This window comes from Sminthopsis crassicaudata, chromosome 3, assembly GCF_048593235.1.
Source record: "Sminthopsis crassicaudata isolate SCR6 chromosome 3, ASM4859323v1, whole genome shotgun sequence".
Lineage (NCBI taxonomy): Eukaryota > Metazoa > Chordata > Mammalia > Dasyuromorphia > Dasyuridae > Sminthopsis > Sminthopsis crassicaudata.
In genome coordinates, this window is record NC_133619.1 from 626,127,268 (window position 1) to 626,143,390 (window position 16,123).

Consider the following 16,123-nt stretch of genomic DNA (forward strand, 5'->3'; position numbering starts at 1 on the left):
AAGGTTTTGTCTGTTACTGACTCTTATCTCAATGGGTCATCTAGATTTGGACTCGAGAGACAATGTCATTTTTGGAGACAAAGCCCTTCCTTGATGGGCTGAGGTTACGGCCCTGGGACCCAAGCCAGTGACATCTATCATCGCCAGACCTTTCTGTCCTTATGGAGCCGAATTTGGCTGCATCCCCACAAGTTCTCATTTGTCCTCTTTCTCTAGGAGATTGCCATCAGAAGTACCCGACCTTGAAAGCAAGGTTATGGGAGATATTGTTGAAGACGCCATCGTTTGTTCTCCTAAATTCTAAGCCTCCCATGATGCTGTTTTTCACCTCTCATTCTTTAGATGTGTCATCTGTGCTGGGGAGGAGGAACACCGGAGGTTCTGATAGCTTTCAAGAGCCATCTGTGCTACCTTGTACACTGCAGTCAGAATTTCTGAGATACACACTGTGAGCCCCAAGTGTGGTACAAATGCCATTAGCTAAAATTACTCACTGGCTTTACTCACGGTTGGACACAATGAGAGGTGAAAAACCTCTTCCTGGCGCCTTATTCTCCAGAAGCTGGTGACTCTGATGAGGAAAAGGTAGCTTTCCTGAATCAGTCAGTCTACATTTATTAAGCTCCTGCTCAACTCTGGGGTTACAAAAAAGGCAAAAGCCAGTCCCTGCCCTCAAGGAGCTTAGAGGTTAGTGGGGGATACGACACATAAAGAAATATATACAAAGTCAGGGATATGCAAAATATGTAGGAAATAGTTAAAAGAGGGAAGGCACTGAAATAGAGTGGGGTTGGGGAAGGCTTCCTTTAGAAGGCGGGGTTTTAATTGGGACTTAAAAGAAGCCAGGGGTGTCTGCAGTCAGCATTGAAGAGGGAGAGTTCCAGGCCTAAGGGACAGTCAGAAAATTCCTGGAGCCAAGAGAAGTGGTCAGCCTGGTCAGTGACACTGAAGAGTATGTGTGTGGGGGGGTAAGGTTTGAGGAGACTGGAAAAGGTGGAGGGGGCTAGGTTGTGAAGAACTTTGAATGTCAGAGCATTTTATCTTGTCTCCTAAAGGCAATTGGAAGCTACTGAATGAAGTCATCAGCTTCTCTCCATTTTCCTACTAGTTCAAGTATTTAAATAGATTAAGACTGATTTGGGGGCAGCGGGGGGTGCCTTAGTGCACGAGCGCTGGGCCTGAGTCATGAAGACTCATCCCCCAGAGTTCAAATCCAGCCTCAGACACTTCCTAGCTGTGTGATTCTGGGCAAGTCACTTAGCCCTGTGTGCCTTAGTTTCCTCATCTGTAAAATGAGCTGGAGAAGGAAATGGCAAGCCACTCCAGTGTCTTGGCCAAGAAAACCCCAAAATGGGACCATAAGGAGTCAGACATGACTGCAATGATTGAACAACCACAAAGACTGATAGTTAAAAGATATATTAAAAGAACTTGAACTTTTACTTAAAATTAAGTTTGTATATACAACCCCAACAGCTTGGAGGATCTGGATCTTTGCAGCAAGACACTCAAAAGAATTTGGGGATTTGGTCCAATAGGGGTGATCCCTATACATAATTTCCAACATTTTTCTATTTCATTCATTTGTGAAACTAATTGTAGTGTGGTAATAAGTAGGTTTGAATGAAAGTTATCTTTGCACCTGAATGTCCCCGTCTTTTTCCTGAAAGAAAGAACTATAGTATATAAAAGTTGTTTGTTTTTATTTTAAAGAAAGCATCAAATGAAGCAATTATAGTAGATCATAGAAAACTCCAGATAAAACCATCTCTGAACCTCGTCCTCATCAAGACTTTTGTCCCATAGGTGATTTTGTGACCATTGATACTCACAGTGCAACACGACATGAGTAACATGATTAAAGTTGAACTGTTTTTTTTTTCCCTAGGAGTTCCTAATTTAATTTAAACATTCTTTCTGGGGGAGAAACAGGGAGGTTGAACCCGGAATTGTCTCAGTATTCTGGCTGAGCAAAAGTAAATAACATTAAAAGGGTATACAAGTCTTCTTTTTTTTTTTGGATGAGAACTTATTTTCAGCATTGTTAATTTCAGGTTAAGCAAGCTGAGTTGGGTACCGTCCAATTCCAGTTCTCACTGAGCTCCGAAGAACACTTGGGAACCTCTCTCGAGCCCTCCAGCCCCATGAAAGAGGATCTACAGCACTCCAAGAAACCTCCCACATCCCCTTCAAGTGAGTGTTTTCAGGGTGCTAACTTTCAAGTACACAGCATGACTTCCATCTGTTCCTGGGAGAAAAAAGCACTTAATACTATACCGTAATCACCAACTTTAGAAGGTGACTGCTGTCGATTGCTTTTAATTTGAACCTGTTAGTTGGGTTTGCACTGGCTGTGCTGCTTTTTAAGCTGTAAAATTGAACGGTGATAAAGTGGGGCGCAGAGGTTTCTAGCCCGTCAATCAATTTGTACCATCATTTGAAGAGATGCACAGCTGGAGCTCTCTGCAGGGGTCTCTGGCAGAAACAATCCCTCCTTCTCCCCAGAAGTCACTAAATGTGGTGCCCTTGGACACAAAGATTTTCAATTTTGTGGATTCTCCAAAAGTCACCGATTGCTGGCAGTACTATTTCTAGGGAATATGCCCCCTTTTAAAAGTCTCTACTAGAAGAAGCATCGTCTGAGAGCTGGAGACTTGTGATGATGCTGTGGGTCTTTAAAGTGGAGTCCTAAATTGCTATGAGGCAAGGTTATGAACCGAGTTAAAATACCTTGCCGTAAAGGCAGTTGCAAGTGTGTTTCCAGTGGCTTACAGTGATGGTAAAACTGGTTCATAGTGTTTGTTCATTTAGTATCTGCTTTGCTCATTGGTTTTTGAAGTACATGGGTAGTGTTTTATATTCTCCATCCATCCTTTCATCCTTCCATCCATCCATCCATAGTTAAGAAGTGCTTTGATGTACACCATGGTGGCGTCAACAGTAATTTCCCTGGGCATAATGTGGCTATAGTTGTGATAATATCATCCCAAAAAATTGCTGGAATGAGCTCCATCTGAAGCTGAGATAAGTTCCTCACAAGCTTACCTGATAATTTTTATTTCTGAGGGCTAGGTGAGCTTGTGTGTTGAACCTTTGACCTTTGGTACTCAAGCATCTCTCTTGGGGAAGATGTTGTCAGAGAACCCTAGATGATGCCTATTTTTGGATCTTAGACTAAAGATGGTGAATGGTCAGAAATGGGAGAGACAAAAATAGGAGGACTCCAAACAGATTTATCCTGTCTTTCTACTATTGTGCCTGAGCTGTGAACCTAGGAAAGAGGAATAACAAGGACTTTCTTCTAGTTATTTGTTATAGTCATCATAAGGATGCTCATTTTACCTGTAAAAAAAAAGGAGAAAACTCTGATCTCTGAGATTGATTATGTGACTTTGAGTGACAGAATAGAATGAGCTGAGCTCAGGGCCATGATACATAAGAGATTTATTTATTAGCAGATGACAGCACTATTAAAATAATTTAATCTGCTTTCTTACATATATTTGTAGATGGGCCTCCAGGAAGGTCTTTTTAACAGTTATTTCCAGGCTGTAGGTCTTTTATAAAGGCATAGTCCATTTTATTTTGTGCACTTGTTTTTTTGAGGATGGATACCTCTGTTACCTTGGTCTCACATTGAGTAAAAATGCTTATTTCTTTGGCTGGAAACCTGGGCTGTTGGTACTCATTTTTCTGCTCACTCAAGGTTTGCTAAAAGAACTAAACTCTTACTCATTAGGAGAAAAGAATAATTAATTGTATTCATACAAAATACATCATCAAGTTGCATTCTTCTCTGAAGGTTGGCTCATTCTGCTGGTTTAAATACATTTTCTTCTTTTTATGACTGTTCTCATCATAATTGTTCTTCACATAATTCAATATCACTATTCAATTTGTTGGTTTATTATAGTACCTTATTAATGTGGCAGCAGTCCTGAAGTGCACAAGTAATCCTTGTACTTGAGCTGTAGCCAGAACATTCATCTACTCAAGTGGATTCTGCTAGGATACACCTTGTCGAAGTGACTAGTGGTCACCTACCTTCTGTAAGGGATATACTGAAAGGGTGGTTGGATGAAGAAGGGAAAAAAGGAAGGAAGGAAGGAAGAAGGAAGGAAAAGAGGAAGGGAGGAAGAAAGGAAAGAAGGAAGAGAGGGAGGAATGAAGAAGAGAGAGGAGGAAGAGAAGGGAATGAAAGAGAGAGGAAGAAAGAAAGGAAGAGAGGGAGGAAAAAAAATCTTATTAAAATCCTGCTGTGTGCCAGCACTATGCTAAGTGCTTCACAAACATAATTTCATTTGATCCTCACCATACCCTGGCAGGTTATCATTATCATCCCTGTTTTCCTCTTGAAGAACCCGAATCAGCCATTGCTCAGGGCCTTGCTCACGGCCTTGTCCAGGTGTCTGAGGCTGGGTCTAAGCTCAGGCCTCTGGCCTCTGTTCCACTTTGATGCCTGTTTGGTCATAGAGAGAGATGGCAAAGCTCTTTGGGCCCAACGGCCCCATTTTCCATCTGAGCAGAGCCCCTTGCCGTGACGTCAGGTCCTAGCGCCCTTTCCGCCATCCCAGACTCTCAGTGCACTAGGACCTGAGCATCCTGAGCACTAAGGCTGCTTGTCTGTCTCAGAGCTGACAAACTGGCAGGAATTGGGACATGTTTAACAAATTAAACGAGCATCCTAAATACGACACGGATAGTAGTAATCCCAAGTCAGTCCGTGGCCAATAGGATCCCTGTGTGTTTGAATCTGACCCCATGGCCTAGCTCAACACTGGATTTTACCAGTGGGCACCTAAGGGCCCAAGAAGGGATGTGCTGTGTCCAGGGCCAGCCGGGCATTTGGTGGCTGAGCCAAAGTTGGACTTGTGGGCCACTCAGGGACCTGAACCAAGCTTAGCCCCCGTGCACTCCACTGTCCCGCCCCCCACCCAGAGAGAGATGGAGCAGAATGCCTTTCCTCACTTTCTTCCTCTAGCAGCATGCCTTCTTTGGGCTGCTTGAGCTGTCAGAAATGGGGTGATCCAAGAGCTTTACATAACTGGCGCTTTGTGCTTTGGGCCGCCCGTCAACAACTCCTAAGTGCCCACTGAATGGGCACAGAGCCTGCCATCCAAAGTTGCCCAACTCCTTGGCAAGATAGAACATGGACGCATGGCAACAACCTCAGGACAGTGTGGGCTTCATGCACCAGAGCCTGGTACCATCCCAAGGGCTCTGCCCCCTAGATCAGAAGGCAGGCACCCTGGGAATGCAGGGTGCCATCTCTAGCATCCCCAGCCCTTCCAGCTTAGAAGAGACAGGCCCATTCCCCTAGCTCTCCCATAGTACCTGACCTGGACCTCATTTTCTCCATCTGTAAAATGGGTGTGTAGTATCCATCTGTAGTATCCATTCCTTAAGCCCATAATGATCTTAAACAGAAGTAATGTATGTGAAGGGCTACAAAATGTCAGCCTCTGGATCTCAAACAGCTGTTCATCCTGTAGAAAGCCAGAAGTCTCAACCTAAATTCATGTGATTGCTTTTCCTAAAAAAGGACCTCTTCCCACCTCCCTGGGGGAGGCCTTGGCCAGGCCAGTGTGGAAACCCTGCTCCTGGCTTCCTTTCATGTGTCACGCCCTGGAAGGGGAGCAGACACAGGGAATCTAGGCCATGGCCTGCTCAGGCTGGTCCCTGCTGCTCTCTTTCGTGGTACTGGGGCCAAGGGCTGCCAGCTGGGTGGCAGGCTGGGCAGAAGGAGCTGGGGCAAGAAGAAGATGCCCTTGGGGAGGGGCGGCATATTGGAAGTCCCAGTCTGGCTGGGAGCCTCATGGCTTTGGCAACCTTGGAAATGCAGTTTTCTTTCTCCCTTCCTTGGTTTTCTTATCTCTCAGTGACCCCTGAGGTCTCTCCTCTATGTCCTCCAGGCACAGAAGCCAGTCTCCAGTGGGCCGAGGCCCAGGGCCGCCTCCTCTGGCCTCCTCGGCTCCCCTGGCAAGCGGCTCTTTCTTGTTTTAGGGGCCTGATCTTTAACACTCTCTCACACGCTGAGGAAGAGTTCTTGCTGCCCTGCTTGGGGAGGGGGAGTGTCGCACATTCTCTGGGTACCGTCAGGAGCAGACGTTGAACTATTGTGCAAATATACCGTAGCAGCTTAATCTGTTTTTCAGATGCTGCTCGGGGACTCTGAGATCTGCATGGATAGGATCTGATTTCATTAGGTTTATTTAATTTGGATTTATCGCGGCATTCCTGTCATGCTAATATGATCATCTCCAGCTTAGGTGCCACACATTTTAAGGCATCGTCTCCTAAGACTTAATATGAGCGACTTTAAATATATACCGGTGTTTAACTTATGATGGAAACTTTTCTTCCTTCAGTATTTTGCCAGCTTATATGGTTCCTTTGGAAACCTTAATGATATTGTGGCTGTCACCTTAAGTGAAGTGCTTTGGCTTCCGGTGATGAATAATGTTCCATATTTTTCCTCTAAGATTACAAGGAACTAAAGGGGTCTATTACAGCTCGAGACAGATCAGGCCTCGAACCACGAGGGGGCAGTCAATCCTTACGTTTCCTAGCAGAAATCCACTTTAGGTTCTTTGGAATATTCTGGTGGTATCAGGATTTTGTTTAATTGGTTTTAAAACAGAAATCTAGATGGAGTTAATTGAAAATATTTAATAATGGCGTTTTCTAAGATGTATCAAGTTAGCTTGTTGACATAATTACAGCATTGTGTTAGTGATGTTGCCTGGAACGTACCTCCCTAAGTGCTGAACCACCGGCACGCATCCACAGGATTCAGTGAATTTCAAAGCATTCAAGGAGAAGTCAAGTTATGTGAGTAGCTTATTGTGGCCTCTCAGTATGTATGTACAGGAGACACTGTTAATTCACAGCTTGTAAAGGAACTCGAGATCGCGTTGTTTCTGTCAGTGCTGAGCAAAGACCTCGGAATAAAAAGCTTGAGGTTCGTTTCAGCAAGTCTACTTAAGAGACACTTATTAAACCCATAATTTGTGCAAAGATTTATTAAACACCTAATCTGTGTGAGGCTTTGGGGAACAATGTTGTGATTGTTCAGTTGTTCCCAGTCACGGCTGACTCTTGGTGACAACATTTGGGATTTTCTCAGCAAAGATACTGGGGCGGTTTCTCACTTCCTTCAACGGCTCATTTTTCATATGAGGAAACTGAGGCAAACAGGGAGAAGGCCCAGGGCCACACAGCTTCTAAGTGTCTCGAGGCTGGATTTGAACTCAGGAAGATGAGCTTTTGTGACTCCAGGCCTGGGACTCTGTGCACTTTGGTGTCACTAGCTGCCCCATTGAGGATACAGAGATGGACAAAAAAGACGGTTATTGTCCTCAGGGAACTCACAGCCCACTGCTTATTTCCCGTGGAGCTTAAGACAAGTCAGTTAATTTTCTCAGTCCCGGTCTCATTATATTTCAGAGAAAGTTATATTAGGAGAGAATTGATAAGAGAGTAATTGAACTTTTGCCCTTAATATGGGGATTGGAAAAACTGGGATGATAAGTAAAAAATAGTTGGTCTGTCTTTTTTTTTTTCTTTTCTTTTCTTTTTTTTTAAAGTAGGGTTGTTATCAGGACATGGAGTAAGTGTTCAAACAGAAAGCAAAAGTCAAATTTGGGTCTGATGTGCAATAGATATTGTAGAGGGGATGACCCCCTCCCTGCCCTCTAGCTGCTAAGCAGTACCCATATAAACATGGTACCAGCTAGGCTGGGAGAGATGAAGGAGAACTCCAGGAAGAGGGGAAAGTGCATTCTCTGCTGGGAGAGCAAGGAAGGGCTTTATCCGTCCTCAGATAACAACACGGTATCCCTGTGTTAGGGGCTGGGAACACAAAGCTGAGCTTACTTTTCTTTCCCCCCCCCCCCCCTGAGGCTGGGGTTCAGTGACTTGCCCAGGGTCACACAGCTAGGAAGTGTTAAGTGTCTGAGTCCAGATTTGAACTCAGGTCCTCCTGAATTCAAGGCTGGTGCTCTATCCACTGCACCACCTAGCTGCCTCTGAGCTTACTTTTCAATGGGGGAGACACCATGTACGTATGTGAATGCATCCCTAATAAATGCAAATGGTATTTAACCATTCACAGCCTTTCTGGACTGGGTAATGTGAATGGTAAGCAACTAAGCAAATGGGGAGCAGCTTCACGGGGAAGGTGGCAATTGAGCCGAGTTGCAAAGAAACCGGAGATTCCTGGAGGAGAAGGGGGGAAAAAGGGCATTCTAGGCACAGGGAGGCAGCCGGCATAAAATGAGTCCTTTGGGACTGGACAGCTGGATTCTCTGAAGTCTTAGCATTCGAAACGAGTCTCAAATTAATAATAATAATAATAATGTTAAATAGCACAGAATATATATATATAGCACTTTAGATTCTGGCAAGTACTCTCATCAGTCACCAGGCATTTGTTAAGCACCTACTTTGTAGCAGCCTCTGTGCTAAGTGTGAGGGTACCGAGAAAAAGCAAGGGCAATCTCCAGAATTGTAATTGTAATGGGGAGACAGCATATCCAAGAATCAGAACACACAAGATCAATGCAGAGATGGTTGGGGAGGGCTGGGGGGGAGAGGCCCTTGCAGCTGAGTCATGAGGAATTCAGACATTTTTAAGGGCTAGGAGCGGAGAGAGAGCTTTTCAGACTGGGAAGGCTCTGGCTTGCTTTGATAGCCGCGTCACCATCAGACACCAGTCACTCCCTATGGCATGGACCCTCCCCACACGCTTCTGCATGAGTCGTGGGTCACTGAGACTTCAGAATGTGGGACCAGGGAGAGAGTCGGTGGTGTCGGATCCTAGTTTCCTTGATTCTTTACCTCTGGGGCCCTGAGCCTGTGGTGGGTCATTAAAGACCCAGCCTGAACTGTTTCTTTACAGGTCTGATAAAGCAATGTGTCCTTCACCTGTGCTTGCTTTCAGTCACAACAATATGTCCTTCAACAAGCACTTTGCCCGGTTTTTCCCCTCATTCTCAGGAACAACTATTTTTACCTCTTTTGTAACACTGGCAAACTCCATCCTCGTTCTAAGACCAAAGCCTGATCTTTCCCTGTCTTTCTGTCTTAGCTGCTGAAGGTTGCTAAGCAACTGCCTCCTCATGCCGGCCTTTCTATCTCTTCATTCAGTACTTTTTCAGTTTAATAACTGATCTTTTAGTTAAGTACTGACAGGTTGGTTTCACTGGGCAGTCAGTTCAGCAAACTGTGCACTTTCCTCTATTAATAACTCTCATCAGACTCTGTGTGCATGCTGATTATCCTTTCCTATATCACCCCCACCAAAATGCACAGTTAAATAAAATTACTGGCATTTAGTAAAAATATTCTTGGGAAAACAAGCTTGTGTTTTGTGCTCACGCACCGTCATGCTGCCTCCTACACAGGCCTCATTGGGGTGATAGGAAGGAATCTGGACAACCTTCTTCCATCACCATTTGTAAACCTCCATTAGCATTCCCATCACCGGGACCAGGAAAGACCATAATCCCCCAACATGTTTGCTGATATTTCTGGGGGCTTCACATGTCTAGCTTGGGAGAATGTATTTGAAGGTGATCCTTGCAGAAGCTTTTGTAGAATTCAGGAATTATGCATAACAGTATTTTGACTATGCCAGGTTTTGTTTAAAAAAATTTTTTTTATTGAAGTACCTTAAAAAAAAACAAAAAACCAGAGGGCAACTAGTTGGTACAGTAGATAGAGCACCAGCCTTGAAACCAGGAGGACCTAAGTTCAAATCTGGTCTCAGACACTTAATATTTCCTAACTGTGTGACCCTGGGCAAGTCACTTAACCCCAATTGCCTCAGCAAAACACACAAAAAGCAAAAAAACCCAGAAACTAATTTTTTTTTACCTGCTCCTTTAGACACATTTAAGTTTTCCCCACATTCCCTCTTTTTATTATGTGATCTTTTTTCTTCTCAAAGCTTTGATTTTTCTTTTTTTTTCCATCCTGTTTTTCATTCTGATTTTCTTCTTTGTCTTTAAGTGTTAATTGGTGGGGTTCTTCCTAACCTTCTTATATCCTTGATAATTTCTGAGAAGCCAAAATACACAACAAATAAGAGAATCTCTATGACCTGTTGTTCTTTGGAGATGATATTCCTTACTTTTATTAAATAGCTTGGTTGAATCAGATTTTTAAAGCTGGAAGAAGCTATCTAATCTACTTATTTCATGGATAAAAATTCTTAGGCCTACAAATGTAAAGTGCCCTGCCCAGCTAGGATCATGCTTCTAGTTAGTAACAGAACCAGGACCATCGCCTTAATCTTTCATCTTCTGGAATTGTTCCACTAAATTGTAGTGCTCCTTATGGTCCTATATACATGTCCAAACTTGAATCCTTCTTAGCCTCTTGAGAGGCAGAGTAACCCAATGGATAGAGCATTTGACTTGGAGGTAGGAAAATCTTGATTTAAATCTCAGATCCTGGGCAAATCACTTAATGTTTCCATGCCTTGGTTTCCTCCCTGAAAAATGAGAATGCTAGCATCTATCTCACAGATTTGTTGTAAGATTAAATGAAGTACTCTGCAAATTTTAAAGTGCTATATAAATGAACAAATGATTGAATGAAAAAACCCATTTATCAAATTCAAAATGTTAGAGTAGAGCAAGTAGAAACAAGACAGTCTCTGCTTAATTTCTGATCACTTAGCTGTCAGGGAAGATGTTTGTCATCATCTCAGTAGAGGGCCATTGAAATCCATGAACCCATGAGGCAGAAGAGGAGAAAATGAAAGTGGATGGAGATCGAAGGAGAAACTGAAGCCCCTTCTTTGGGGAAATGGGCTCAAGTAGATCGAGGATCTAGGCAGTTGCTTGGCCCCTGAGGAATTTGTCATTGGGATTTTAAGAATCCAGATACTTACTGGAAGTCTAAACTTTACTAATAGTAGAGAAATCACTGATTTTGTTTGCTGGTAGTTTAATCTCCCAGAAAACAGAAAAAATGACAGGGAACTTTGTTTAGTTTTTTCCATTGCATCTGATGCTTTGTGACATCTTTTAGGGTTTTCTCAACAAAGAATGTTTTGCCTTTTTCTTCTCCAGCTCATTTTCCAGATGAGGAAACTGAAGCAAGCAGAGTTACGTGACTTGTTCAGGGTCACACAGCTAGGAAATGTCTGAGGCTGAATTTGAACTCAGAAAGATGAGTCTTTTCGACTCCTGGCCAGGTGCTCTAGAGATCCATTGCTCCTCCCTAGTGGCTGACAGGGGAATTACTACTCCTTGTTGGTCACCACTGACTATATATAGTCACTGACTAACAAGGCAAAATTGATTGGAGAAGTGAAAGGGGTGGGAAATATGAGGTGAAAAAGGACTATGTCATCTTTGGGTTCAAGATTCTGGAGAGTCATATATGTGCCCAAAACATCAAGAAAGCATATTTCCAAAAATTTAGATAAATTATATAGAGACTCTAAAATGGAAGACAACTTCTGAGTGATGGGCTGTTTTTTGAAGGAGAACGGGAGGGCTCAAAAATGTAAGTCTGGCAAAATCGTTTTGGTGAAGTTTGCTGAGGCCGGATGTGTGTGATAGATCACACAGGAAACTGAAGAGGCCCAGAGAGGATGTTATCTGGCCCAGGACACTCAAGTCCTCAGTGAGAAAGGGGGCATTTAAAACCAAGGGCATGGAATGAGAAGACAAAGTCAGACCCAGCTCACACAACTAGGTGGGCTGCAGTGCATCAGTGAAAGCCTCCTGGGAGTCCCCTAATGGCACACAGTGTGCCCTCCTCAGAGGTGCTGGGCTCTATGAGCAAAGCAGAAGTGAATTAACCCAAAGGAAACGTGAGATGTTCAAAGTTAGAGAAGCTCCCCAAATGTTCATAGGAACATTTGTGTCCATAGGGACTCTATTGTGTCCAACAGAGGGCTTGGAGTTCCTATTGGTCTGATCAGCCACAGTTGCACTCACTAACTTGACTCTAACAAAGTAGTATTATTTTAGTCCTCTGCATGAACGAAAGAGAACAACCAACTCCCCTGAGCTGGAAGAGCCCATAAAGCCCACTGAGTTTGATCTCCTTTTATAGATGAGGGAATACCCAGGGTCAGACAGGAGGTTCAGTGGCAGAGTGGGAACGCATGCAGGTTTCCTGTCCTGGCCTCTCCAGGTGCCTTCTGGCAAAGGCAGATTGAAAGAGGGATTTTTCTTACTGAGGAACACTGCTCCTGTTAGGACCAGGAGTGCTGCTTCTGGGCTGGTGAGGGACATTGAGGAGCAGCTCCTGGAGAGGAGTTCTATGGCTCTTCCATCCTCAGCTAATTCCCTTCTAGGCCTTAGTGCTGGCAGACTCAACTCAAGTTGACAACTGACCTGAAGCTAACCTTACTTCCCAGTATTACCTTTTTAAATGAACTCTGGCACCTTATAGGTAGCTGAGTCGGCCATATCAGTCTTAAAGCAGGGATAGAAACCAGCACACTGTCTCTGAATGAAACTGTTAGATATTTGTCATCATCTCAGTTGACATGAAATGCAGAGAAGAGCTTGAATTTTAAAAATGTATTTAAGTTCTGGAAGTGGTCTAGCCTTGACGAGCAGCAGGTCTGGGGCTAGCAATCCACCAGAAACCAGAAGGTCTGCGTGGGAGTCACACCCAACCATACTCAGGATGATGTTGGCAGACAAATAATCTCTCTAGACCTCAGATCCCCATCAGTAGAATAGAACGGACCACCTATCCCATTGGGCAGCCATGGGCCATGTGGACTCATGGGAAGAAGACAGATCATGGAACCAGCCAGGTACCATTGGGCAGTGAGGTGGTGCAATGGCTCGCACGCCAGGCCTGGGGTCAGAAGGTCTGAATTAAAATACAGCATCAGATACTTACAAACTATGGCACCCTGAAATGAGTCACTCAGTTTCTCATCTGTGAAATGGGCTGGTAAAGAGAATGACTAACCCCCTCCCCCCATTGTCTTTGCCAAGAAAATCCCAACATGGATTTATGAAGCCAGACCCAGCTCACACAGCTGAATCACAACCACAAAGTACTGGGCAATTCAGACTGGCCGCCTTGCACTCCATCTCTAGACTCCTAGCATTTTCTCTGGTTGCACCCCATCCCTAGAACTCTCCCCCTTCGGATTCCTTCAGGTCCCAGCAGGACAAGATTCCCCCTTAGAGGCAGGACCTTCTCTCTGCCATTTAAAAAAAATGTACAGGTCATCACCAATGGGTAGAGCAAGTAATGGGTAATATAATAAATCCTTCATTTTTAGGCAACTATTGTGTCTTAATCTTCTTACACTCTTGTAAACTCCATTAGGACAAGGTCCTCAGTTTATGCTTCTTAGAGGGATGCTTCATTAATCTTTGTTCTAGTCACTTGGAAAATCACTTATAAAGACTACTCTTGGGTCCTGAGGATACACTTACCCGAATTGAATTATTCTCTGTTGCTCCAAGATTGTATGGGATTTATAGGGAGGCCAATTTCACCTCGATTTCAGGAAGAACTTTATAACACCATCAGTAAATATTTTCAATTAATTCCAACTAGATTTCTGCTTCAAAACCTCTATATTTACATACTTAAAGTCACTCATGTTAAGTCTTGAAAAACAGTGCCTCAAAACTCAATCCTTGGGTTTCCTAGGAGAAATCTACTTACCTGCCTTTGGTTTTTTGGAATATTCTGGTAGTATTGGTTTTTGCTTAATGGTCATTCAGAAATAGAAGGCCATCACTGCTTTATTGGTTGGTGAATTCTTGGGTTGTTTTAAGCATTGACCTTTTCTCCATTCAGTCTCCTCTTGGACATCTGTCAGAGATGCTTGTGAGAATGTGGAGACCTATGTGGAATGGAGTTTGGGACTAGATGGTCTTTCAGACGCTCAGATTCTATGGTTTTGTGCCTTCTGATCTTTGCTGTGGGTCCCCTCATGACGGAGGGGAGTGAGGGATTAGGTGAACTGATGTCCTTTAGACCTCACTATTTATTTCACACTTACTGTGTGGGTGTGTACCAGGTATTAATGCATTAGCGATGATTCCTTTTCTGTTGTCTGCTGGGATATTTAGCTATAGATCTTTTAAATTGGCTGGTTCCATTTGAGATCTTTCTTGGATCTCTTTCACATGTGTAAGTCTTGTTTCCTCCAGACTATATTCTTAGCTTTATTTTACCTCATTGCTCTTTATGAACTCTGTATTCCCACCAAACTGGACTCCCTATTGTTCCTTGAACTTCCCAGTTCCGTGAATTTATATTAGATTATCTCCCCCATTTCTAGAATTTCCTCCCTCTGCTCCTATTTCTTCCATCATCTCTTTCACTGCTCATCTCAGACACCACCTCCTCTGTGAAGGCTTCCTGGATTCTCCCCAGTTACTAGTGCAAATTACCTTGTATTGTACTTATCTGGGGACATTATGTGTCTCCTCCATAGACTGAATGACTTGAGAGTAATGACTGTTTTGGGTTGTCTTTCTATCCACTGGTTCTCACAGTTCCTGGTACATAGTAGGTACTTTATAAATGCTTAAAGTAATATTGAGTTGGATACTGTGCTGGCCCTAGAAGCCAAATATAATTCTGAAAAATGCAGCAGCTCCAACAAAAGGCCCCTCCTCTGCTGAGGTCCTAATTGTTCTCTTTCCCCCACCTCTAAGAGGGCTCTGGGAGAGTTCTACCCACTGAGCTTCTCGGACAGCTCCAAGGGGAAGGGGGTTCCCTTACAAATCAGTCTGAGGCCGAGGGGAGATTGGCAGAGCTGCTTCTTGTTCTGGCCCTACCCCTGCCTGGCTTCTGAAGCCAGAATCTCAATGAAGCCTAAGATCAAAGGAGTTTTGATAAGCCAGATTGAAGGAAAAGTTGAATGGGAAATTCTCATCATTTTATTGACAGGGGCTTTCAGTGAGTGGAGGCTGATTGGGGCATAATGGAGTGTCAGGGAAAATTAATCTCAGCATAGGGGAAGGAATTTGCTATAGTTGAAAATCTAATTCTTCCTTTGTCTCAAACAATCCATGTAGACTTTTTCCAGATTGAAGTTAGCTTTTGTGTTGTTGGGAAAACTGTAGTTGACATTCCAGCTCCTTAACATTGTTATCCCTAATAGAAAACTGAGTGATGTTGTAGAATGCTGTTTGTGTGTTATGTAGTGTTGACCCATGGACCCCCAGGTTTTAGAGAGCTGCAGCTGCATGCAGCCAGCACAGGGAGGAGCTGCACATGGTGCTCTTCCTGCGTCTTTGCTTTCTTCTTACACACGGACCCTATGAAGCAGCCTGGAGTTGAGAACGCAGAGCTGACCTCAGTCAGAAGGACCCCTTATGGGTCCATGGCCTTAACCCTGGTCCAAACTGACCGGGTGACCCCAGGCAAGTCCTAATTCTCTTAGAGCCCTAAGAAACTCACTAAAGCAGCTCAGGAGTTGTGCTATCTGCTCCTTCTGTCAGATTATCCCTTCCTTAAATGTATGGACCACCTTGCTTTTCTACTGGTATAGTCAACACATGAGAAGCACTGAAAAAGTAAGAGAAAAATGCTTTTTCATTCATTCATAATTTATAAAGCAGCAAGGAATAATTTGAATTAATAGAGGGAGTTTCCTCCAAGAAAGGAAGGAGGGAAGAAAGGAAGAAGGGAGAGGGGGAGGAAGGAAGATAGGAAAAAAAGGGAAGGTAGGAAGGAAAGAAGGAAGGAAAGGAAAGAATAAAGGGGAAGAGAAGGAAAGATAGGAAGAAAGGAAGGAAAGGAAGGAAGAAAGGGGAGAGAAGGAATGAAGGAAAAAAGGGAAAGGAGGGAGGGAAGGAAGAAAAACGATGGTAAAGAAGGAAAGGAGAAGAAAGGAAGGAAGAAAAGAAAGAGGGAGGGAAGGAAAGAAAGAATGAGGGGATGGAAGAAAAAAGAAAGTATGGAAGGGAGGAGAAAGGAGGAAGCATTTTTTCCAGACACTTTTTACAAATATTATTTCATTTTGTCCTCCTGACAATCCTGGTAGAGGGGTGTGGTTACTATTCTCATTTTACAAATGAAGGTACTGAGTCCCACAAGTTGAGGGATTGGCCTGGGGCCACCCAGCTGAGAAGTGTCTGAGGCTGCGTTTGAATTGGGGGCCTCCTGCTTCCGG

The 16,123-nt window shown here is 43.8% G+C and overlaps 1 protein-coding gene across 4 annotated transcripts in view; it reads left to right on the forward strand.

Moving 5' to 3' along the window:
- The window catches only part of NPHP4 (nephrocystin 4), a 166,384-nt gene that overhangs the window by 85,274 nt on the left and 64,987 nt on the right, over nucleotides 1-16,123 (forward strand). For all 4 annotated transcript variants that reach the window (XM_074306434.1, XM_074306436.1, XM_074306437.1 and 1 more), the window contains one exon: nucleotides 2,055-2,193. In XM_074306434.1, coding sequence (XP_074162535.1) covers nucleotides 2,055-2,193 — 139 coding nt within the window. The remainder of the gene's footprint in view (nucleotides 1-2,054; nucleotides 2,194-16,123) is intronic.